Source organism: Entelurus aequoreus, linkage group LG06, assembly GCF_033978785.1.
Source record: "Entelurus aequoreus isolate RoL-2023_Sb linkage group LG06, RoL_Eaeq_v1.1, whole genome shotgun sequence".
Lineage (NCBI taxonomy): Eukaryota > Metazoa > Chordata > Actinopteri > Syngnathiformes > Syngnathidae > Entelurus > Entelurus aequoreus.
The window spans coordinates 62,650,389-62,676,056 of NC_084736.1; the positions used below are offsets into that span (position 1 = coordinate 62,650,389).

At 39.1% G+C, this 25,668-nt stretch overlaps 2 protein-coding genes across 3 annotated transcripts; both read left to right on the forward strand.

The window, feature by feature from the left end:
* Positions 1-4,019: 4,019 nt before the first annotated feature.
* LOC133651620 (dual specificity protein phosphatase 26-like) lies at positions 4,020-11,912 on the forward strand. Of its 2 annotated transcripts, none has more exons than XM_062049606.1 (3): positions 4,020-4,350; positions 9,110-9,321; positions 9,406-11,912. In XM_062049606.1, the coding sequence occupies exons 1-3, from the start codon at positions 4,172-4,174 to the stop codon at positions 9,600-9,602; spliced, it is 588 nt and encodes a 195-aa protein (XP_061905590.1). In that variant the 5' UTR covers positions 4,020-4,171; the 3' UTR covers positions 9,603-11,912. The 2 variants fall into 2 exon arrangements, with proteins under 2 accessions (XP_061905590.1, XP_061905592.1); XM_062049608.1 differs by having other exon boundaries at positions 9,179-9,321.
* Positions 11,913-18,290: 6,378 nt separating this feature from the next.
* On the forward strand, positions 18,291-22,757 carry LOC133651621 (serine protease inhibitor A3M-like). The gene is made up of 6 exons (XM_062049609.1): positions 18,291-18,375; positions 21,212-21,815; positions 21,891-21,961; positions 22,035-22,228; positions 22,301-22,448; positions 22,520-22,757. Exons 2-6 carry the CDS (start codon positions 21,218-21,220, stop codon positions 22,712-22,714), a joined length of 1,206 nt encoding a protein of 401 aa, XP_061905593.1. The 5' UTR covers positions 18,291-18,375; positions 21,212-21,217; the 3' UTR covers positions 22,715-22,757.
* Positions 22,758-25,668: the final 2,911 nt, after the last annotated feature.

Consider the following 25,668-nt stretch of genomic DNA (forward strand, 5'->3'; position numbering starts at 1 on the left):
CATTCATGTATTGATTAATACTGAACGACATATATTGGGATGTTAACAATTTGCGGGGGTAAAAAAAAAGATCGCAAGTATTGCATGACAAATAATCATCTGTCTAATGTGTTCATTTTCTTGTGCTTTACATAGAGCCCAACTGTTAAAAAAACAAAACAAAAAAAAAACCTGTCAGGTGTGATGCATGTTTCCAACACAAGATGGGAATATTTGCCTGATTTAAGAGACAAAAAAAATCAAACTGAGAATAATAAATGGTGAGTATATTTTTTAACTCTATTGCTACCTGTCTTGTTTGTTAATGTTTTTATTGGTGTAATAGGAAATTGAATGGAGGTGGGACTCTCTGGGCAGCTCACGATTCAATTCCGAACTGTTGGGGTGACAATTGTATTTGGAATCGATTCTCAATTTAAAACGACTATTTTAATATAATTATGTGGTACATTAATTATGATATATATATATATATATATATATATATATATATATATATATATATATATATATATATATATATACGTGCAGTGTTGGCCTAAAAAACATATTTTTTAAATACGGTATTTAATTTACAAAAATCCCAGAATAGTAATCAATATACTAAAAGGAGATGGAGCAACTCAAACCCAATCCGGGTTCTACAATACTTAGGATATAAATTTACAAAGCAATTGAGAAGACACACAAATATGATATTTTAAAACTACAATACTTAAAAAAAAAAAAAAAAGGAAAGCCAAAAATGTATAAAAGCAACAGTATCAGTTAGAATATTGATAATTGCCTGTTTTTAGTCCTAAAATTGATTCTCAAAAAATGCTAATAAAAGCAAACTTTTTTTTAATTCATTCCCAAAAAGTATGAACATTTAGAATCTGAATAAATTAAGGTGGCAATTTGGGTGTGAATCAATGTTTTTGAGCACTCCTATATTAGAATATAATAATTAAAATTGATAAAATTTATATAGCGCTTTTTTTCTCTCTATCTACTAGATACTCAGCGCTCGCAGAGAAGTGAGAACCCATTATTCATTCACTCCACATTCACACATAAGTGATGGTAAGCTACATTTTGTAGCCACAGCTGCCCCGGGGTAGACTGACGGAAGCGTGGCTGCCAATTTGCGCCTACGGCCCCTCCGACCACCACCTCTATCATTCATTCACCAGTGTGAGCCGCACTGGGAGCAAGGGTGAAGTGTCTTGCCCAAGGACACAACGGCAGTGACTTGAATGGCCAGAAACAGGGATCGAACCTGGAACCCTCAGGTTGCTGGCACGGCCGTTCTACCCGACAGGCCGTGTTTAAATGAATTTACATGATTTGCTTCCGGAAAGCAAACGCTTCACTTTTTCCAGATTTTATGTTACAGCCTTATTACGAAATGGAATACATTTATTTTTGTCCCTGACAATTCCCCATTATGGCAATGGGATTTTTTTTATTTTGCAAATTATTAAGAAAATGTATTCACAGCCTTTGCTCAATGCTTTGTTGATGCACTTTGGCAATAACTACAGTCTGGGAAGCGTTGGTTTTCATCCAGGATGTCTCTGTACTTTGCTGCATTCATCTTTCCCTCTATCCCGAGTCTCCCAGTTCCTGCCCCTGAAAAACATCCCCACAGCATGATGCTGCCACCACCATGTTCCACTGTAGGGATGGTTTTGGCCTGCTTATCAGCGGTGCCTGGTTTCCTCCCAACATGACGCCTGGCATTCACGCCAAAGAGTTCAATCTTTGTCTCATCAGAGCGGATATTTTTGTTTCTCATTGTCTGAGAGTCTTTCAGGTGCATTTTGGCAAACTTTTACTAAAAAATTGCTTCCGCCTGGTCACTTTACCATACAGGCCTGATTGGAGGTTTGCTGCAGAGATAGTTGTCCTTCTGGAAGGTTCTCCTCTCTCATCAGAGGAATGCTGTAGCTCTGACAGGTTCTTGGTCTCCTCCCTGACCAGACTAAAATGAATGCAGCAATGTACAGAGACATCCTGGCTGAAAACCAACGCTTTCCATCCAACCTGATGGAGCTTGAGAGGTGCTGCAAAGAGAAACGGGGGAAACTGCCCAAAGATAGGTGTGCCAAGCTTGTGGCATCGTATTCAAAAATACTTAAGGCTGTAATTGTGCGTCAACAAAGTATTGAGGCTGTAAATACTTATGTGTATATTATATATATATATTTTTTTTAATTTTATTTAATTTAATTTAGTTTTATTATTTGTTTATTTAATTTTTTTTATTAATAAATCTAACAAAATAATACCATAATAATACAATTCCAAAACCAAAACCGGCCCAGCAACATTCAGAATAGCATTGAACAGAGCAATTGAGAGGACACACAAACACGACACAAAACAATCCAAAAGTAGTCAAACAAAAATGAATAATAACAACAGTATTAATATTAATATTAATATGAATTCCAACATAGCAGTGATTAGAAATCCCTCATTGACATTATCATCACAGCCATTCATACAAAAAAAATAAAAACATTTAAAAAATGAACACAGTGGTCTTGCATCACATCCCATAAGCTTGACAACACATTGTGTCCAATATTTTCCACAAAGATAAAATAAGTCATATTTGACGTTAATTTAATAGTTAAAACAAATTTTAATAAAGGATCCCATATTCCAATATATGACTCATTATCTAAACTAAATGCAGTTTTTTCTACTGATATCATCTCCATAGCTTGTGTATACCAGTCAGTATGAGTTGGACTATCAACATCTATCCATTTTTTTACTATTACCCTTTGTAGAAGTCACTGCCGAGCGGTTCCACTGATATACACGTCACCACAGACAGGTGTGCAAAGTTGACAAAATTTTAATGTTTTTGACAAGATAATTCAAAAATGCTTTTCAGCAGGTTGTGACTCTGCAGTCACTCCCAATCCTTTCTCCTCTACTGTCCCCGGCCGCTACTGTTAAAGACAACAGGTGATTAGATAACTCGTACCACCTGGGAGATCTAATCACCTGTTCAGCTGTCGCTGTCGGCACTACCACTGCCCCCGTCTGATGGTGCTCTGTCCTCAGCACCATGGACAGAGGCGGTGACCTCCGCTCCTGCAGGCAGCGCTGGCCACACCTCCCTCCACACCCTTTTTGTTAGGATGCATCTTGAAAGAAATGCATTTTTACTCTTTGATGACACCTTCTTTTTTTTTTAGTTTTAAAAGGTTTGTAATTTAAATAAACATTTTCACTTTCTCAGTATGGTACGGAGCCCCTAAAGGGACATGGGGGAAATGTTTTTATTTATAATTTTATTTTATTTTAAAAAATTTTTAGACATGTATCTTGTGCGCACAAGAAACTTTTTATGAAGTTAAAAAAATAATAATAATTATAATTTTTATTTTTATTTTTTAGACATGTATCTTTTGCGCATGAGATACATGTCTAAAAAAAATTACAAAAATAATTTAAAAAATAAATTCCCCCATGTCCCTTTAGGGGCTCCGTAGTACGGGGTATTGTCGGTAGAAAAATTAATGTATTCCATTTTGGAATAAGGCTGTAACATAAAATGTGGAAAAAGTGAAGCGCTGTGAGTACTTTCTGGATGCACCGTAGCACTTTTTTATGCACAGGCAGGTTGCAACAAAAAGTTCTTCACACCCACAAAAACAAGAAATAAAACACATGCATGCACTTATTGACAATAACAATACATGCATGGCACAGCACTGATGTAAAACATAAATACAACAGAACATAGTGAGCTTAATAGTAGTAATAATAGCAATAAATAAAATAAAAATTAAACACTTTAAACCATTTTTTAAAAATTTTTAATAACATTCTTTTTTTAGTGTTTTCCAAAAGACAAATGTATGCTGTATTCTTGTGCAAACTGCTGCATGGCCCTCTGCAGTGTGCATTGACAGCAAGCATTCAGCTCTTTAAATAGGCTGCTATTTTCATGCAAGAGCATAACAGCAGCTCCCCAAGCGACGGGGTGGGGGCTAGATTTGATGCAAGGGGTCCGATGCTCACAACACTGTGTGTGTGTGTGTGTGTGTGTGAGCTGCAGTGAGTGAATCTGAGACCGTCCAGGGTGCACACTTGCTTGGAAATTACCATAAGGAAATAACTCTTGTTTTGCCTGAAAGGACCACTTGGATCCAGCACTGGGAAAGTGATGGCGTACACATCAAAACTTCCCGCGTCCTGGAATGACAGACCCCCTCCGAGGAACGTGGACATTGACCTTAGTTCCCCTGGTTTAGCCGTGTTTGAGCTGGAACGCCTTCTGTTTACTGGCAAGGCCATCATCAGCCATGCAGATGAGGTGTGGCCAGGGGTCTACATTGGTGATCAGTAAGTAAATACACATCTAAAAAAACAGACTAACCAGTATTCTTTCGAATTGACTTTATTTACAAGTAACTAAAGGGTTTCACTGAGTCCACACCCATGCAGAGATAAATCTAAAGTACTCAACGGGTAATTCTACACCCCTCAAGTTACATTCCAAATTGTGACAGCTGTGCCATGTGAGTGTTTCCACCAATGGCTTGTCTTAAGTCTGTTTAACATTTGCCGTTTAGTCAAAACTCAAATGACTCTGATGGACTGTGTTTGAAGTTTTGAACAGGGGTGTATTCCAGGTAGAAGGTTCGACAAACTCAAGTCTGAGTTGATTTGCCCTAAGATGGGAAACTCTGCGAGTCGTGGTCCAGAACACCTGATCTGACTTTTTCTTTACCAAGCTGAAACTAAAAGTGCTAATGAGTGTTCATGCCAAGGGTGAATGCTTTTTAGAAAGAAAAAATGATGAAGTAAAACGGTATTAGCCTGAAGTGACAGATAATTACATTCAGAGTCAATGCATACTGGGATTTGAACTCCAACCTACCGATCTTAGAGTGTCCGCCCTGAGATCGGTAGGTTGGAGTTCAAATCCCAGCCGAGTCATACCAAAGACTATAAAAATGGGACCCATAACCTCCCTGCTTGGCACTCAGCAACAAAGGGTTGGAGTTGGGGGTTAAATCACCAAAATGATTCCCGGGCGCGGCGCCGCTGCTGCCCACTGCTCCCCAAGGGGATGGGACAAATGCAGAGGACAAATTTCACCACATCTAGTGTGTGTGTGACAATCATTGGTACTTTAATCTTTAATCTTAATCTTTAATACGTTTCAATGTAGTAGTTTCGAAAAATATGGAATAAAAATCAAATTTGAATTCATGTGCAATCACACCGGTGCAACACACACATGGAGGCAATGGAAAATAATATGTTTGTTTTAAATATATTTGGCATGTTAAGTCAATGCAATGCAAAGTAAATATCATTGAATGGTATACATATAGTGCAGCTAATATAGGCTCCATGGATGGATGGATGGGTGGGTTATACATATAATATGAATATATATACTGTATATATATTTTTTTTTTTTTATTGATTATTATTATTATTTTTAATTATTATTATTATTTTTAGTATTTTTATTTTTTTATTGATGTATTTATGTATTTGTTTGTTTATTTGTTTATTTAAATTTTGATCCAGGCACTTTGTGTTAGGCTAATTTCCTCATCATAAATATAATGTTCTAAAATACAAGATATATTTCTTGAAATAAAAAAATAATCTTAATCAGGTCATTTTACTTCTTTTAAGTAATAGCTCATATATTAATTATATTTGCAATAATGAAATACCCCTTTTTTTTTTTTAAATAATAATCTTCTAACTGGATTATGTCTAACATAAAATGAAAAAATCTGAAATAAACGTAAAAAAATGTTGCTATAGATACTTTTTTCTTATTAATTCCCTTTATGTTGGTAATAATTTAAATAATATCTTCTGAGAAGGTGCATCCTCCGCAGTGGACATTTTTGCATTAGTTTGGCAGTGCACCAATTTTATTTTTCTTCATTCTAACAAATCCAACTAATATTAAATATCTAAAATGACTTTTTTTTTTTAATTGACTAACTATGTATTTTAAATAGCAGTCTTGTAAAATGATTGTACATTTAACTAACCATGGCCTCAAATTCCTCTCTTGGCATAAATGTTCAGTAATTCATTTTGTTTGGCCATCACTGTAAAAAATTACCAGGATTTCACAGCATTTAACAGTATTATTTCCAGAGTAAAATACAATGATGCAGTGATTCTCAAACTGTGGTAAACAGGCTCCATCTAGTGGTACACCAAATAATCTCTTAATTAAATATTCAAGCACAGTGTTACTGTTCAAACTGTGTGTAATGTTAGAGTGGCCAAAAATGTTAGATATACTTAAATATATAGATAATTAAAATTTACTGTAACATTAATACAAATGATTGTAAAAATGACAATATCCTTAGATTTCCGCAGCAATTAACTGTTATTTTAAATAATAATATAAAATACCATAATCATAGTCCCCTGTGATATCACAACAAATTACTGTATATTCAAACTGATTTGTCTCTTAAGGGGTTCCGGTTGCACACTCTTGCACAGTAGGTGGCGGTATACTGTTAAACCAGAAGAGTGAAAAACAACAAAATTACAATTGTGCAGTTACAGCATTTAGTTGTAACTTTATTGTAATTACAGTGTCCGCACTGAGATCGCTAGGTCGTGAGTTCAAACCCCGGCCGAGTCATACCAAAGACTATAAAAATGGGACCCATTACCTCCCTGCTTGGCACTCAGCATCAAGGGTTGGAATTGGGGGTTGAATCACCAAAATGATTCCAGAGCGCGGCCACCGCTGCTGCTCACTGCTCCCCTCACCTCCCAGTGTGTGGAACAAGGGGATGGGTCAAATGCAGAGGGTAATTTCACCACACCTAGTGTGTGTGTGACTATCAGTGGTACTTTAACTTTAACTTAACTGTAAAATCACAGCTCTGCAGTAAAGGATACTGATGTAATTGTTATCGTGAAAGTAATTCAATTAGTAGAACTCAGTTGTAATACCCATTTCCACCACTTGTGGCAGTAATGACAATGTCAGACAAACAGAAGAAGTCTATAGCCAAAGTTATATTTATTATTAATTTAGTTAGTTAGTTAATTTTATGTATTTCTTCTTTGCAACAGTTTTTATGAGTCCCTTCTTTTGCCTTTTCCTTATTTTTGAAACATGCCTGACCTAAGCCTTGATAATAATATTTGTGATAAGTTAAAGTTAAAGTTAAAGTACCAATGATTGTCACACACACACTAGGTGTGGTGAAATTTGTCCTCTGCATTTGACCCATCCCCTTGTCCACCCCCTGGGAGGTGAGGGGAGCAGTGGGCAGCAGCGGTGCCGCGCCCGGGAATCATTTTTGGTGATTTAACCCCCAATTCCAACCCTTGATGCTGAGTGCCAAGCAGGGAGGTAATGGGTCCCATTTTTATAGTCTTTGGTATGAACTCACAACCTACCGATCTCAGGGCGGACACTCTAACCACTGAGTAGCACAGGCTTTCATATAATTATTGGATACGATTAACAGTAAGATTAATAATTTTTGTGTTAATATTTGAGTGGTACCCGGTTCCCGCTCTAGTGGAAAAGTTGGACCCCGAGTTTAAAAACCTGTTCAGTGGCCTTGTGATGAGAGTGTCCGCCATGAGACTTGAAGGTTGTGAGTTCAAACCTCGGCCGAGTCATACCTTATACCAGAGGTGGGTAGAGTAGCCAGAAATTGTACTCAAGTAAGAGTACTGTTACTTTAGAGATGTATTACTCAAGTAAAAGTAAGGAGTAGTCACTCAAATATTTACTTGAGTAAAAATAAAAAGTATGTTGTGAAAAAACTACTCATGTACTGAGTAACTGATGAGTAACCTGTTCGTTTAATGATGGCGGCAACAAATAATGCACAAAAACATAAAAATAGCAATGAGCAAATTCAGAGCCAGGAATATCTCTTAAGCAACTAAAACAATAATATATATTATATAATAATACATTAACATTAAAAAATTAAGGCAAATTGAGCCACAATAACCTAACAGCACCATAGGCTCAGTAGGCAGAGATTACAAAGGAAAATAACAAGTTAGCCTTTACGCAAACCATAAACTGATAGGTGTGGGCTGCACCTGGGAACACACTGATTGGTGTTTCTATGCATGCGTGTGTGTGGGTGCGACTGTGCGTGTGTGTGTGTGTGTGTGTCTATGAGGCTGCAGTGCGTTAATAAATGTCCCCACACGATGTACATTTGACAGTGATTCATAGCAGGGAAGCTAACATCAGCCTACGGTGACAGCCAAAATATCTACTAACATTACTTACCCCGATGTGCTTCCTCAAATTTGACGTTGAGTTCATGTAAGCTTAAGCTTGTTAATCATGTGACCGCCTGGCTCTGTTTGATTGGTGAAACGGAATCAAACGTCACCAGTGACTGTATTAGATTGGTGAAATGCAGGCATGCGATAGATCCTACTTTGAAGGTCTATCTGACAAACCAAAACAAACAAAGCGTGCATTAACAGATCGATAAAAATCAGTAGCGAGTAGCGAGCTGAATGTAGATAAATGGAGCGGAGTAAAAGTAGCGTTTCTTCTCTATAAATATACTCAAGTAAAAGTAAAAGTATGTTGCATTAAAACTACTCTTAGAAGTACAATTTATCCCAAAAGTTACTCAAGTAGATGTAACGGAGTAAATGTAGCGTGTTACTACCCACCTCTGCCTAAGACTATAAAAATGGGACCCATTACCTCCCTGCTTGGCACTCAGCATCAAAGGTTGGATTTGGGGGTTAAACCACCAAAATGATTCCCGAGCGCGGCCACCGCTGCTGCTCACTGCTCCCCTCACCTCCCAGGGGATGGAACAAGGGGATGGGTCAAATGCAGAGTGTAATTTCACCACACCTAGTGTGTGTGTGTGACTATCAGTGGTACTTAAACTTTAACTTAACTGTAAAATCGCAGCTCTGCAGGAAAGGATACTGATGTAATTGTTATTGTGAAAGTAATTCAATTATTAGAATGAACATTTTTACAGTGAAGTTTCTAACTTTGAATTTGATGTACCTCTGTCTTTTCACTTAAACTGCTTTGTGGAATACCCCCCATCAGATCTGTCAGTGCACTGCACAGCTTTGTGTTTTCCCACAGACACAGCGCAGAGAACCGCAATGATCTATGCAAGTATGGCATCACTCATATCCTGAACGCGGCTCACAGCAAACGACAAAGCTGCCCTGAGATCTACCAGGGAATGAAGATCGTCTATAAGGGCGTGGAGGCACAGGACTCGTGCGGCTTTGACATGAGCGTGAACTTCCGGGCAGCTGCCGACTTTATCAGCATGGCTCTGAGCAGGGGAGGTGAGATCGGGCAAAGACGTCTCCAGTTCTGGTGCTTCAATGACAGTGACAGATGGTTTGACGTCCTCTCTTGTGTCTCTTAAGGCAAAGTCCTGGTGCACTGCCAGGTCGGAGTGAGCCGCTCTGCCACCTTGGTTCTGGCGTACTTGATGCTGAAGCAGAGGCTCACCCTTGTGGAGGCTATTTGTGCTGTGAAAGAGAACAGGGGGGTCACACCCAACCGAGGTTTTCTCCGACAACTTATTCATCTGGATTGGCAACTTTTTGGCAAACATTACTGAAGCCAGAAAAATACTAAATCTTTCTCAGGAATATTCCATCTAAGTTTTTAATACAGTACCTTCTCAAGAAACAATACTATGGAATTAAATCTGTGTACAGCTTGTATAGCAGCATAGATTCACTACGCACTGAAAAGAACTCAACACACAATCTTTATCGTCTACAATGCTGCATGTCGGCTGTTGTCGTGATCCCAGGATGCAGAGAAGGCAGGTGTCGTGCAGTGAAGTGAAGTGAATTATATTTATATAGCGCTTTTTCTCTAGTGACTCAAAGCGCTTTACATAGTGAAACCCAATATCTAAGTTACATTTAAACCAGTGTGGGTGTCACTGGGAGCAGGTGGGTAAAGTGTCTTGCCCAAGGACAGCGGGGATCGAACCTGGAACCCTCAAGTTGCTGGCACGGCCACTCTACCAACCGAGCTATACCGCCTCGTGCAGGCATAGGGTCGTTTAATTAGGGAACCAGGCAGAAGAAATGTAACACGGGTCTTAGCAGGAAACTAGAAGGCAGCAAAACACTGGAGCATACATTAGATCAGTTTTCCCATTGTTGCCTAGAGCAGTGGTCCCCAACCACCGGGCCGTGGCCCGGTACCTGTCCGCGGACCGATTGGTACCGGGCCGCACAAGAAATTAAAAAAATAAATAAAAATATTAAATCAACCTAAAAAGCACAATATATACATTATATACTAATATTGATCAATACAGTCTGCAGGGATACAGTCCGTAAGCACACATGATTGTATTTCTTTATGAAAAAATTAAATTAAATTAAAAAAATAAATAAATAAATAAATAAAAACACCCCCCCGCAGCTACAAAAAGGTTAGGGACCACTGGCCTAGAGGGCTGCCAAAAAATATCCGTTTCTCCGCCGCAGTCTGTATGGGCCGTACTCCGCTGTATTACACTTTATGCGCCACTTGCGGCAGTAATGACCATATCAAAAAAATCAGCAAAATTCTGGAGCTAAAGAAGGTATTTTAAGGCGAAGGAGCGATGTACAGTGACTACTCTGTTATCGTCATGTCTCTTTTTTCTAGTATTGTCTCTCGGGAACACGTGATAACATTGCTGAAATGATCATACTCACTTTGTGAGATACTGTACATACAGTCGGGGTCAAAAGTTTACATACACTCGTAAAGAACATAATGTCATGGCTGTCTTGAGTTTCCAATAATTTCTACAACTCTTGTTTTTTGTGATAGAGTGATTGGAGCACATACTTGTTGGTCACAAAAAACATTCATGAACTTTGGTTCTTTTATGAATTTATTATGGGTCTACTGAAAATGTGACCAAATCTGCTGGGTCAAAAGTATACATACAGCAATGTTAATATTTGGTTACATGTCCCTTGGCAAGTTTCACTGCAATAAGGCGCTTTTGGTAGCCATCCACAAGCTTCTGGCAAGCTTCTGGTTGACCACTCCTCTTGACAAAATTGGTGCAGTTCAACTAAATTTGTTGGTTTTCTTGTTTCTTCAGCTTTGTCCACACGTTTAAGTCAGGACTTTGGGAAGGCCATTCTAAAACCTTAATTCTAGCCTGATTTAGCCATTCCTTTACCACTTTTTATGTTTCTCTGGGGTCATTGTCCTGTTGGAACACCCAACTGCGCCCAAGACCCAACCTCCGGGCTGATGATTTTAGGTTGTCCTGAAGAATTTGGAGGTAATTCTCCTTTTCCATTGTCCAATTTACTCTCTGTAAAACACCAGTTCCATTGGCAGCAAAACAGGCCCAGAGCATAATACTACCACCACCATACTGGACGATAAGCATGGTGTTCCTGGGATTAAAGGCCTCACTTTTTCTCCTCCGAACATATTGCTGGGTATTGTGGCCAAACAGCTGACATCACATGGACAAAGATAAGACCTTCTGGAGGAAAGTTCTGTGGTAGTGTATGTGAACTTTTGACCATGACTGTACATATGTGTTCACTTTTAACAAAGCAACGTGAAGAGGCAGAGCTTCACAAAAATGTTATTACAGTAAGCATATGAAAAATGATTTTTTGAAATGTGTGTGAAGTGAATTAATTAACTCATATTATGTTTTGCATACGGTGAATGTTTATATTCATATGGGAGAAAGCAAACCACCAGTTTAATTAGTTAGTATTTCAGTTTGGGCACAAAATAACATAGGGCCCTTTAGTACTGACATTTGTGTGTGGATTGGATTAGGCCAGGGGTCGGCAACCCGCGGCTCTAGAGCCGCATGCGGCTCTTTGGCGCCGCCCTAGTGGCTCTCTGGAGATTTTTCAAAAATGTATGAAGAATGGAAAAAGATGAGGGGAAAAAATGTATTTTTTTGTTTTAGTATGGTTTCTGTAGGAGGACAAACATGACACAAACCTCCCTAATTGTTATAAATCACACTGTTTATATTAAATATGCTTCACTCATTCGAGTATTTGGCGAGCGCCGTTTTTTCCTACTTATTTTGGCGGTCCTTGAACTCACCGTATAGTTTGTTTACATATATAAATTTCTCCGACTTTCTAGGACGTGTTTTATGCCACTTTTTTTTCTGTCTCATTTTGTCCACCACACTTTTAACGTCGTGCGTGAGTGCACAAAGGTGAGTTTTGTTGATGTTATTGACTTGTGTGGAGTGCTAATCAGACATATTTAGTCACTGCATGACTGCAAGCTAATCGATGCTAACATGCTATTTAGGCTAGCGATATGTACATATTGCATCATTATGCCTCATTTGTAGGTATATTTGAGCTCATTTAGTTTCATTTAAGTCCTCTTAATTAAATTTATATCTCATGACACATGTAATATGGCTTTTAATTTTTTGCGGCTCCAGACAGATTTTTTTTTGTATTTTTGGTCCAATATGGCTCTTTCAACATTTTGGGTTGCCGACCCCTGGATTAGGCAATACAATTTGACCTTGGTATGCAGAGGTGATGGCCCTATTTGTGAGAAGAGACTACATGTTTAGCTAAATGACAGCATCTAAGATACAACCTTCATCTGTTGTCTTTTCAGTCACTTACACACAAACATCCCCTTTATGGTCAGCATGTGCTCTCCTGACCCAGCACACACACACACTGACAGGAGGTAGGAATATAAAACTGATGGTTTGGCTTCTCCAAGTTAGGAGCGCTTCATTTTTGATTTGACCTCCTCCAGACGCTCACTTGTAATAAAGCAACTTTTGGTTCAGTAAAGCGTCTCCGACGTCTCTTTTGATCCAGCCGCACCGCCGTGTCACCCTTCTGTTCGGACGAGGATGACAAGACCAGAAATACACGTCATGTGGATGTGTATTCACAGGCTACATTTGCATACCGGATTTTGCATTAGTTTCTTCAGCTTTTCTCGCACCCTATAAAGGCGTAACTGTATGACAAAAATAATATTTTGCAAAAGTATTGCATGCGCAATCTTTTTTAGTTGTCACAGTTGCAGTCAGACAGCACAAATTACATAAAGTCTTAAAGCAACATGGTTGCCAGAGCATGCAAACAGAGGAGTACACACACCAAAGTCCACAGGTTTAAACTGACGACAATGTATGAACCTGACCGCGCGGTGGTTAGGTTGTTGGCCTCGCTGTCAAAAGGTTGAGGGTTCAAAATTCTGTTTGAGCATCTCTGTGTAGAGCTTCTCCCCATGCTTGCATATAAGCACATTCAAAAAGTCTAAAAAAAAAAAAAGATAAAACCCATGAAAACAAGAGGAAAATAATAAAGAAAGCAAAGGACACAAGCTAATGCAACCAGCTGCGCCATTTCTACATACAGCTACAAAGGTACCACACATTGAAAAACCAAAAAAATAGCAATAAGTAATACATACTGCACACATATGATTGCATAGACAAACAACAAAACTAAACAAAAACACCATCGCAACACCCACACTGCGGTGGGCGCTGTGGTGCTTCTCGTCTGCTGGTGTGGGGGCAGCATGCCAACCAATGTCCGGTCTGCGCCTATGAGCGAGAATCGGTCCAAGGAGACAGTAATGTTTGATACATGCTCATCCAGCCAGGACTCCATGAAAATCGCTCATCCCGGCACTCAACGCAACCTTCGCAGTCTCTTCCTCCGCATATTCTTTGGTCTTTCCTCCGGTCTCCCCAAGCGGACTCCGGTGTGGCAGAGAAAAAATCACAAAGGAGGACACACAAGAAGAGCTCCTGCAACCAGTAGCCACTACAGCGGCGCCATCCTTGGAGACCTAATTGTGTGTATGTGTATGTGTTTGTCTAAGCGCTCTGCCAGTGTTTGTCTAAGCGCTCTGCCAGTGGCTGGCAAGCAGTCCAGCTCACCTGTGACTGTATAAGGACAAGCGGCATTAGTCGTTTTCCGACTGTAGGGAGTTTTTGGAGTTCCTATGACCTTTTTAGTCCCCGGTCCATTTTTCGTCGTGTTACGGGACTAGGGACAACGGCCTTCAGATCTAGGAAGGCGAGAAATAGACTCTCGCCACATACCTGCCGTCAAAAACCTAAAGACCGACCGCACAGTTCCTGTCCATCCTGCCTGCACTAACAAAATAAGAGCCTCAAAAAGCTAGCGTACACAAGCTAGCAGGCTACGGAGTTTGCCATCAACGTATTTCTTGTCGAGGATACGAGTATGGACGTTAGGTTTAGGAGGGAGAAGTATATGGCACAGACCACAAGGGGGTGTAATAGCTCTATGATTGATTATATATATGTACAATATATATAATAATCAAACAATAATAATATAATCTAAACACGGGTATGGAGTGTGTTGTCTCTTCCCGTTTGATTTTCAGACCACTTCTGGATGCTGGTATTAGCGCATTTGTAAGGACTTTAGTAAAACTTGACAGTATTCCTATTCTGTCTTGATGGTCCTTCTTACTCAACATATATGTCATCTGAAAGAATTTGGGATTGACCAGTGACTTTATTTCCCTGAGAGGAAGACTGGTCAGACACAACTATATATATATATATATATATATATATATATATATATATATATATATATATATATATATATATATATATATATATATATATATATATATATATATATGTCTTAATTAGATTATCCAAAAAAATAGTGCTCGATACCGTGGTAGAGCGTAATATGTATGTGTGGGGGGAAAAAAATCACAAGACTCTCTTTTAAGCATTGGCTATGCTTAAAAGAGAAACTGTTTATTATATACCGTCCAGACTTGTCATCCCTCAACAAGCGCAGCGAAATTGTATCAGCATGCCGTCACAGAAGGAAACACCTCCTAGGTAACACATGAGCCAATCACCACGCCCCCACGCCTGCCTGTACCCACCCGCTCTGTGCCCTATATAAACCATGGTATGCGAATGCTTCCATTAAAATCTCCTGAGGATTGAGGAAACCCCTCATGAAACAGGCCTGTAGAGATGAAATAGTCTTGTGATTTTTTTTCCCCCACACATACATATATATATATATATATATATATATATATATATATATATATATATATATATATATATATATATATATATATATATACACACAGCCCGGCCCCCGGCCACATTTTTTTTAACCCAATGCAACCCCTGAGTCAAAAAGTTTAGGGACCCCTGGTCTAGAATTTCAACACATGACTATTTAGCATTAGATTGAACTGAATTGTATAATTTCCCATATAGTTTTTTTAGTTATTGTTCCTACATGATCATTTATAGTAAATAAGTACAAATCCTTACATAACTTGTAAATCGATAATACATTACTACTTAATATCTAATTACAAACTTACTTGAACTGTACTTTGTTTTTTTGTGAGTTTTATGCACACACTCAGGCTCCTGTTAGAATCTACCCGCGTTCTTTTGTTGAACAGTCAAAGGTCAGGTCTTCTGGGAGATTTCACAAGTACAGTATTTATTTAAAAGTGGTCGTGGGTAAATGTTACAGATTTGGTCTCACTCCCGTAGAAGCAATGTCAATGGGTCAGTATGGTGTATGATCAACTCTGCGAGAGCGAGCTTCTGCAGAAGTGAGCCACAATGAGGAATTATTCGCTCTCCTTATAGCAAATGGGCAGACAATTGCAATGGAAAAATGAGACCATGTGTCAAAAAGTGTTCACAATAGGTGAGGGCAAGTTCAAAAAAAGGAGCTGATGAAGAGAGCGACGCTTGAGTTGTTCCATCCATCGATAAGGGAAATTTTGGCAAAACCAAATAGTTTAAAGTCAAATGAAGTTATAAATGATAATGTTAAAGTTCAAGACAAATGTGTGAATTTAACTGCATATTTGCTATAATATTCTAAAGCCCCCACAGCTAAATGTACTCTTGCTTGCCAAGAGTAATACAGTAATCCCCCATTTATCGCTATTAATTGGTTCCAGGCCTGACCGTGTTAAATTAATTTCTGCAAAAAGTAATATTAATAGTAGTAACAAATCAGAATCAGAATCAGAATCGTTTTATTGCCATTGTTTGAGAACGGGTTCACAAACTAGGAATTTTTCTTGGTGCAATCGTGCAACATAAAACACATATAACACATATTTGGTAATAAAAAGAGCTGTAACTGAGCTATCCGATCATGTTACAGACTTAGAAGGAATTCAAGGAGCTATTGTTAGGAGTTATTGTTCATGTGCCTGATGGCCGAGGGGGAAAAAACTGTTCAGGTGGCGGAAGGTGTGGGTCTGGATGGAGCGTAGTCTCCTGCCTGAGGGGAGAGGGGAGAATAGTTTGTGTCCAGGGTGAGAAGAGTCAGCTGTGATCCGACCCACACGCCTCCTGGTCCTGGAGGAGAACAAGTCCTGGAGGGATGGGAGCTTGCAGCCAATCACCTTCTCAGCAGCACGTACGATGCGCTGCAGTCTATGCTTATCCTGGACTGTGGCACGGGGGAACCACACGGTGATGGAGGAGGTCAGGATGGACTTTATGATGGCTGAGTAAAACTGCACCAGCATCTCGGTCGGCACCTTAAGTTTCCTCAGCTGCCGCAGGAAGTACATCCTCTGCTGGGCCTTCTTGATGAGGGAGCTGATGGTCGGCTCCCACTTGAGGTCCTGGGTGATGGTGGTGCCCAAGAAACGGAACGAGTCCACAATGGGGACGGGGGTGGAAGGGTCAATCAGGGTGAGGGGGGATGGTGGGGCTGTGACTTTCCTGAAGTCCATGATCATCTCCACTGTTTTCTGGGCGTTCAGCTCCAGGTTGTTAAGGCTGCACCAGGACGTCAGCCGGTCCACCTCTCTCCTGTAGGCGGACTCATCGCCATCCGAGATGAGCCCAATGAGGGTGGTGTCATCCGCAAACTTGAGCAGTTTTACGGATTGGTGACTGGAGGTGCAGCAGTTTGTATACAGGGAGAAGAGCCAGGGGGAGAGTACACAGCCCTGAGGAGTACCAGTGTTCGTAGTTCGACTGTCCGAGACAATCTTCCCCAGCCGCACGTGCTGTCTTCGGTCTGTCAGGAAGTCATTGATCCTACTGCAGAGGGAGTCGGGCACACTGAGCTGGTAGAGCTTGTCTCGTAGCAGTCCAGGGAGGATGGTGTTGAAGGCAGAGCTGAAGTCCACAAACAGGATACTAGCGTAGGTTCCTGGGGAGTCTAGATGCTCCAGGATGAATTGGAGGGCCAGGTTCACTGCATCATCCACAGACCGGTTGGCTCTATAGGCGAACTGCAGTGGGTCCAGGAGGGGGGCGATGATGTCCTTGAGGTGGGGCAGGACCAAGCGCTCAAAGGACTTCATGACCACAGACGTCAGCGCGACCGGCCTGTAGTCATTTAGTCCTGTGATCCGTGCTTTCTTGGGGACAGGGACAATGGTGGAGGTCTTAAAGCAGGACGGCACGTGGCATAGCTCCAGAGAGGTGTTAAAAATGTCAGTGAAGACAGGAGCCAGCTGATCCGCACAGTGTCTGAGAGTGGAGGGGGAGACACCATCCGGCCCGGGGGCCTTCCGCGTATTCATCTTCATGTATTATTTATTTCACTAACTGCTTCTTTGCTATCACTTTTACCATCATATTTGTACATATCCTATTTGCTGATGTTGTTTTGTTGTTGTTATTGTTATTGTTGTTTGCTGTTGTTGTCTCTCTGTCTTATCCTCCTCCTGTCCCCGCAATTTTCCCCCTTTTTTTCTCTTTCTATCCCCTCCTCCTCCGGCCCGGCTGCACCAAATAATAATACAAATCCATTTAATAAAGTCAATTACAAATAAGGCAACAAGAGAAGTACCCCACACTTTTCTTTTGTAAAGTAAATGTGTACAGCCGATATGGGCATCTATATCAACAATATGATTTGCCTGAGTAGCTGGACAGGACAAAAAAACAAAAAAAACCACCCACACAGTCACCTTTACAAGCCACAAACCTTGAAGTGCAATATGGCAATGGATGACTGTATTACTCACTAGACTGCAGTCAACCCTCTAACCCCTAGTGTTACACAAGGGACATTAAAGTCCGATGGGGCCACATAAAAAAATCACATAATGCCCTGCTGTAATGTAAGGGAATGTGTTCGGTCAGTGGCGTATGACAAATTCTGAAATGGGGTGTGCATATCAACTGCCTAAGTGAGTAAAATGTGGCCAATTATTAAAGAAGGTGGACATCTTTTGCATGATGGACCCTATCTGTATGGGAACATGGGAGGAGTCAAGAGGATACATCAATACATCCCACTCACAACGTGGTATAAAGAGGACACTTCCCTCTGTCCTGCTTGTGCTTCTGGTGGCTCCGCTTTTTGAAGACAAGCGAACCTGAAAGATTGGTAAGTTATTCGGATATTTAGATGTTATTGTGGCTTTTTCATTTTCCAACTTTATGATACTAATTAGTACATATTTTTCCAACTTGCGTTGATTGCCTAACAATCAATTAAAGCTTCTTCTTTTTTTTCAAAATTTATGAAGTAAGTAAAGAGGAGTGGGAAAAAACTTCATAGAAATCAGATTGCATAATGACAATATTTTAGGATAATTCAAAATAAATGGAAGATGTTGTTATATGTATTTATTATTTAGAAAAACAAAATGAAGTCACTGGAAAACCATGTTAGGGCTTATCGAATGATTCAATTGAATCAACATACCAATTCGACAAAGTTGATATGAAGAACAAGAGTTGTAATTTTGTACTCAGTAGATAACAGAATAAACTACTAAAATTATCATAACAAGAGAAGAATACTGGCATGTGGCAATTATCTGTGGTTCTAAGTTACCGGTAAATACTGACTTATTTATGTAAATACTGATTGTCATTTTCTAAGATTTGAACAATGTTTATTGTCTCTTTGATTTAATGTAACAAACTAACCTGACCTGTAAAAAGTTGAGGTGCGAAATAACAAACAGTTCAGTTAAAGCGTTCTCTAACATCTTCTCAGCTTTTTCAAGACGAGCTCAAGTCCAAAAGAACAAACACAATTCAAATATGCACTGAATAAAAAAGATAAAAGGCCTATTTCTATCAAATGTTGCTGACAAATCGTTAGTCAGTACTTTTCCTTTCATAATCCATCCACCTCACAGGTATGGAATATCAAGTTGCTCCACTGTAAAAAAGAAAAAAACAGTAATGTTTTCATATTTTGGTGTTATTTGAGCTCTTATTTTTAGTCATCATTTCCTGTTTCATTGACTGCCCTGATTGGAAACCAGGACAAATCCTGTTCCTGATTGCCAATCAGAGTCCTTCTTTGTATACAGGGCTGGATCATTGCATTGCATTGTATTTAGCATTGTACTGAGTGCCTCCACTCGACATAACTTTCTTTTGCTTGCTGTACTTGCTTTGTTTTGTTTTATATTTGCTCCCTCTGCAAGTGTATTGTTAGGTGCACTTGTTTACAGCACTAGTTTTCTTTTTTTCAATAAATATTCTTCTTGCCTGCATTCTGCCTACCGCCTCTGCACCATGGGGTCACGCCAACAGCTACCGCATGCTACTGTAAAAGTTGTCAATTAATACACATTTGCATAAGATGCGTTGTTTTTGTCTTTTTATTTGTGCTTTGGTATTTGTTGTTTTATTTCTGCTAACTGCCCTGGCACATCAGATGGAAATGAACAGTTGTGCTATATTCTGACATATATATATATATATATATATATATATATATATATATATATATATATATATATATATATATATATATATATATATATATATATATATATATATATGTATATAGCTATATTGTTGCAGATGTTCATCATTGGGCTCATGCCGAGTTGTCCCTGAGCAAGACATTAAAACCCTTAACTGCTCCTGATGGGTCGTGGTGAGCACCTTGCATGGCAGCTTCCACCGTGTGTGAATGTGTGAATGTGTAGGTAAATGTGATGCATAATGTAAAGCGCTGTTGATATCATTCCAGGTATAGTAAAGCGCTAAATAAATACAGACCATTTACCATTAATATGCACTGTTCCGAACATATAAATAAATACATGAATAAATACAATAAATAAACATCAGGGTCTTTTTTTAAGGATTTTTTACATATGTAAGCGTGTAATAACCTGTTAATAATCATGATTATCAGAATTAAAAAGTGTGGTTAATCTAAACAAATGGCCTTCAAAAGGGTCAAAATAATAAAAAAATACAATACAAAATTTTTGTTTTGTTTTGTTTAAGACTGAAGTTTATGAAAACATTTTGAGCAGAAGAAGTAAAACACATTTTGAATCAAAAATATGTTTACGCCGTGCAAAACCTCAGACTTTTATATCCTGTTTGGCTTTAAAGATAATCAAAATCGAATGTCCCCAGATGGTAAAAGGAAACGTGATGCACAAAATACATTAGCAGGGTTAAAATGACTTGCCATGAAGCCTTTTACAAGTACTTGCACTTTATCAGCCCTAAAAATGTACCGGCATATACACTACCGTTCAAAAGTTTGGGGTCATCCAAACAATTTTGTGGAATAGCCTTCATTTCTAAGAACAAGAATAGACTGTCGAGTTTCAGATGAAAGTTCTCTTTTTCTGGCCATTTTGAGCGTTTAATTGACCCCACAAATGTGATGCTCCAGAAACTCAATCTGCTCAAAGGAAGGTCAGTTTTGTAGCTTCTGTAACGATCTAAACTGTTTTCAGATGTGTGAACATGATTGCACAAGGGTTTTCTATTCATCAATTAGCCTTCTGAGCCAATGAGCAAACACATTGTACCATTAGAACACTGGAGTGATAGTTGCTGGAAATGGGCCCCTATACACCTATGTAGATATTGCACCAAAAACCAGACATTTGCAGCTAGAATAGTCATTTACCACATTAGCAATGTATAGAGTGTATTTCTTTAAAGTGAAGACTAGTTTAAAGTTATCTTCATTGAAAAGTACAGTGCTTTTCCTTCAAAAATAAGGACATTTCAATATGACCCCAAACTTTTGAACGGTAGTGTATATCAGGTCGATATTTAGTCATGCAGTAATATACATTGCAGTCTATGGGGTATGGTGTATTGTTTGATTGTTTATTAAGAAACTGGCGTTAAAGGGCCTTTGATAAGTGGATTATCTTGTGTATTTTCCTTAGCAAATATTGTGTAAGCAGAAGATCAATGTTGCACTTCTGAACTGTTTTCCATAGTCCGCCATGATGCATGCAGCCCTGAGTGTCTGGGTCTTATCAGCCTTGATCTGTTTGGGAAGAGGCGACCACCACGAAGGCCACGCCGATGGCGGCCTCGACCTCGTGACTTCAGGAAACAAGGACTTTGCCTTCCAACTGTACAGGAAGTTGGCAGCTCAAGCTGACACGCAAGGCAAGAACATTTTCTACTCCCCGAACAGCGTGTCCGTTGCCTTGGCTGCGTTGTCGCTCGGAGCCCGGGGCGACACCCACCAACAGCTGTTCAGCGGTCTGGGTTACAACAGCACCCAAGTTACGCAGACAGATGTCAATCAGGCTTTCGGAGAGCTCATCAAAAGGCAAGACCAGTCACCGGACGTCAGCGAAGGGACCGCCGTGTTTCTGGATAACACCTTCCAGCCAAAACCCGAGTTCATGAAGGTTTTGAAAGAGTCCTTCTACACAGACGGGTTCAACGTGGACTTCAAACAAAAAAGCAAAGAAAGTGCTGATACCATCAATAAGTATGTCAACGATAAGACACATGGCAAGATTAAAAAGTTGGTGGAGAAAGTGGACCCAAGCACAATCATGTACCTCATCAGCTACATCTACTTCAAAGGTAGAAAAATGTCATACTTGTGTAGCGTCCAACGTACTGCATGTTGCCTCATTTCTACTCATCCCTGTCACACAGGAATGTGGGCCTCTCCTTTCGAACCCAAGTACACCAAAGAAGACAATTTTACTGTTGATGAGAATACCAAGGTTCAAATCAATGTTATCATGCTAATGATATTAAAAGACATGCCCTGCGAGCTCATTTTGAATCGTTTTCCAGGTTCCTGTCCTGATGATGAATAATGAGGACTACTTTGATATCTATCATGACCTGGCAGTCAACACAACCATCCTCCGCCTGCCTTTCAACAGTTCTTACTCCATGCTCCTGATGCTGCCTGAAAACATGGCGGAACTAGAGAAGGAAATTTGTCCGCAACATGTTGCTAAATGGTCGAAATGGATGAATTCTAGGTTGGAGAAATTTCATCAGAAGAACGACAGATTCTCTTTTACAGTCCGATAACTGTTTGCCCGTGTCTTTAGGAAGTACGATGTATTTGTTCCGAAGTTCTCCATCAAGACATCCTATAATCTGAATAACGTGTTGGCTGATATGGGAATGACTCACATGTTTGATGATCGAGCAGATTTGAGTGGAATTGCAGAGGGGGCGAAACTAGCGGTCTCCGAGGTAAAATGGTACCAATGTCCTACTCATCTTTCAGTCTAGTCCGTCTAACACTGTTGCCATTTTCACTCCAGGTTGTGCACCAAGCGACCCTTGATGTGGACGAGGCTGGAGCCACCGCTGCAGCTGCTACAGGCATCGGCATCACTCTGATGTCCTTGCAATACGTCCCTGTGCTGAAGTTCGACCGTCCGTTCATGGTTCTCATCACCGAAAACACCACAGATAACATCCTCTTTATGGGGAAGATCTTGAACCCCAATATGTGATGGGCAACAGTTGGTACATCATAATAAAATAAAGAAAAAAGGTCATCTCTTTTTTTTTTTTATTTTATTTTTTTTAATTTATTTACAGACATAGTTTTGTATTTCAATATTGTTTCTTTTTTTAATATCAGAGTCCGGTCTGCAAAAAGGTCATCCCTAGAAGTTGAAAATATACATCATCGTATAATATACAAAATACAACACAATACAATACATTTCAAAATCTACCCACCAAATACCCATTTACAATTTCATTTATAAAAAATAAAAAAGGAATCTTTAAATCCACCAAATTAGTCTCAATATCCTATTATTCAAATTCAATTAAAAGGTTGCATCTTGAGGATCTGCAATAATCTCATCATACTGTGGAGAACGCATCTATGTTTAAGAGTTATTTCTTTATTCATAGCCATGTTTAGAGCAGCTAGTACTTTTCCTTTGTATATTCTGTATACCAGTTTCTCTTTGTCTACATACGTCTGTTTAGTGTCTTAGACATTGGAATGTGAAGAAAGTACATCCCCCCTCCTTGCCTTATCAGTGTTGGGAAAGGGAGAGGCATCCCTTTTCTGAGGGGGGGGGGGGGGGGGGGGCTGCTTTCTTCTTTAAAGAGTTTTTTTTTTCCGTTTGAATGTTAGAAGAACTTAAGAAGCCGGTATGAATGTATTGGTCTAGGACGGTGGTTCTCCTGAAGCTTCAGTAAAACCTGATAATATTCCTATTCTGTCTTGATGGTCCTTCTTACTCAGCTTATATGTCAACGAAAGAACTTGGGATTGACCAGTGACTTAAATTCCCTGGGAGGAAGAGCTGGTTGACGCAACAATACATACAAAGGTCAAGACCAAAATTATGCGACTAATGAATTCCTCAATCATATCTCTTGTCTTCATGATTAATCTGGATTAATTTCCGTTCTATTGTTCAATATATACAGTGTACACATACTGTACATACAGGCAGGGGTGCCCCAACACAACTGTTTCATTTCTGATATGATATTGGAGCCTTGAGTATTGGTCAATACCGATATCATTTCGACCAGCGTGGGTCATAAATACTGCTTTTACTTTTGTACTTTGTAGTGTGTAATGTTAGAAAAGGTTTGATTACGTAAAATAACAGAGAACAATGTTAGATAGCAAAAACACTAACCTTATGACAGATTTATGCTGTCTTTAAGTTGAAGTGGAGCGGTAATTTGTGTTTTTTTGCCGACGCTTAGTGGTCACAAAAACTCACTAAATTAAGGGCATCACGCAGGAAGTTCAATGATGCTGACACGTTTGTTACTGGATACCTTCTAATACGCTTCTGCCTTGGACACTATGTGTGTGTAAGTTATATGCAACGACAGTGGTACCTCAACTTAATAGTGACCCATTTTAAGAGTGGTTTGAGGTAAAATTTAGGGATTTCAGATTTTTTAATGATACTGAAGGATAAACTGTATAGTCAGCAGGCTTCAGCCTTTGTGGCGGCATCGTTTTCATTAAAATTGTGATATATGTCATGTCTCAAGCGACTTTTATACTGTTAAATTTATTGTCAATGTAAAAAAAAAAAGTATAAACACAGAACATCCATCCACCCATCCATTTTCTACCGCTTGTCTTGGATTTAAAAATATTGTTGTCTTACCTATATCCTTGTTTCAATCATAGTGTTCCTCGGGCCAACGAATAATTTGTATTCAATATATGTGGTCCTGGGTTCAATCCTGGGCTCAGAATCTTTCTGTGTGGAGTTTGCATGTTCTCCCGGTGACTGCGTGGGTTCCCTCCAGGAACCCCGGCTTCCTCCCACCTCCAAAGACAGGGTGCCCCGCTTACCGCCCGAATGCAGCTGGGATAGGCTCTAGCACCCACCCCAAAAGGGACAAGCGGTAGAAAATGGATGGATGTAAAAAATATAGGCATTTAGAAATATATATGTTCTTTTATAGCACTAATCCTGCATATAGCTGAGGTTGTTATTTGGTTTATAATTGTATATTTTGATCAAGCTGCAAAAGGGGCTATCCCTTTAAAGCAGTGGTCCCCAACCATCGTTGTGGTCCGTGACGCATTTGCTACCGGGTCGCACAGAAACAATAATGGATTTATAAACTACCGCATTTTCTCCAACTTAACTTTCGCCTGTCCCACTAAACACACCAATAAGCTTGTTAATAGATGTATGTTACAACTCCTTTGTTATAGTACATGGGACAGTGCAAATTCATTGACATATAAAATGTTGATATGCCAGATGGTAGCCAAAGGCAAATTTTTTATGCTAATTTTTTTGCTGTTTTTATCTGCCACATGTAGAAAGCTGGTCTGTGAAAATAATGCATACATTAAACCAGTCCCTGGTGGAAAAAAGGTTGCCTTAAAGTGCATATAGTCTCTTTGCTCATGTAAAATGAAATGCATTTGTTAAATAGAACCTCAGGTACCTAAAACTCTGGAGGCACAAATGGACAACATTTAATAAAGACATAAATATTTAAATGAATAATTACGATTTCAATTGAATACATAAATGTGTATTATTAAATATTCATCAATGACAAGGGCCAAATGGGATACATCTAGTTTACTAAATCAATCTTAAAATGATTACGTATGTGTCATTAATTAAATAAATCATGAAAAAAATCATTGAAATATGAAATAGTGAAATCAATAATTAATTAAATGATCACATATTTAAATGATAATTAGTTACACATGTATTAATACATTCATGTATTTTATTCCAATTACAATTAATTATTGACAGATTGAAGTAATTATTTAAAAGATGTATTTATTTATTTAATTTTGTCTTAAATCAATTAAATTGTTAGATGGTTAAATCAAAAATTATTTAAATTATCAAATATTTAAATGTGTTTTGCATTAGATAAATGTATGACATATTTATTAACCCATTCGTATATTTTATTCCAATTGTAATTAATTACT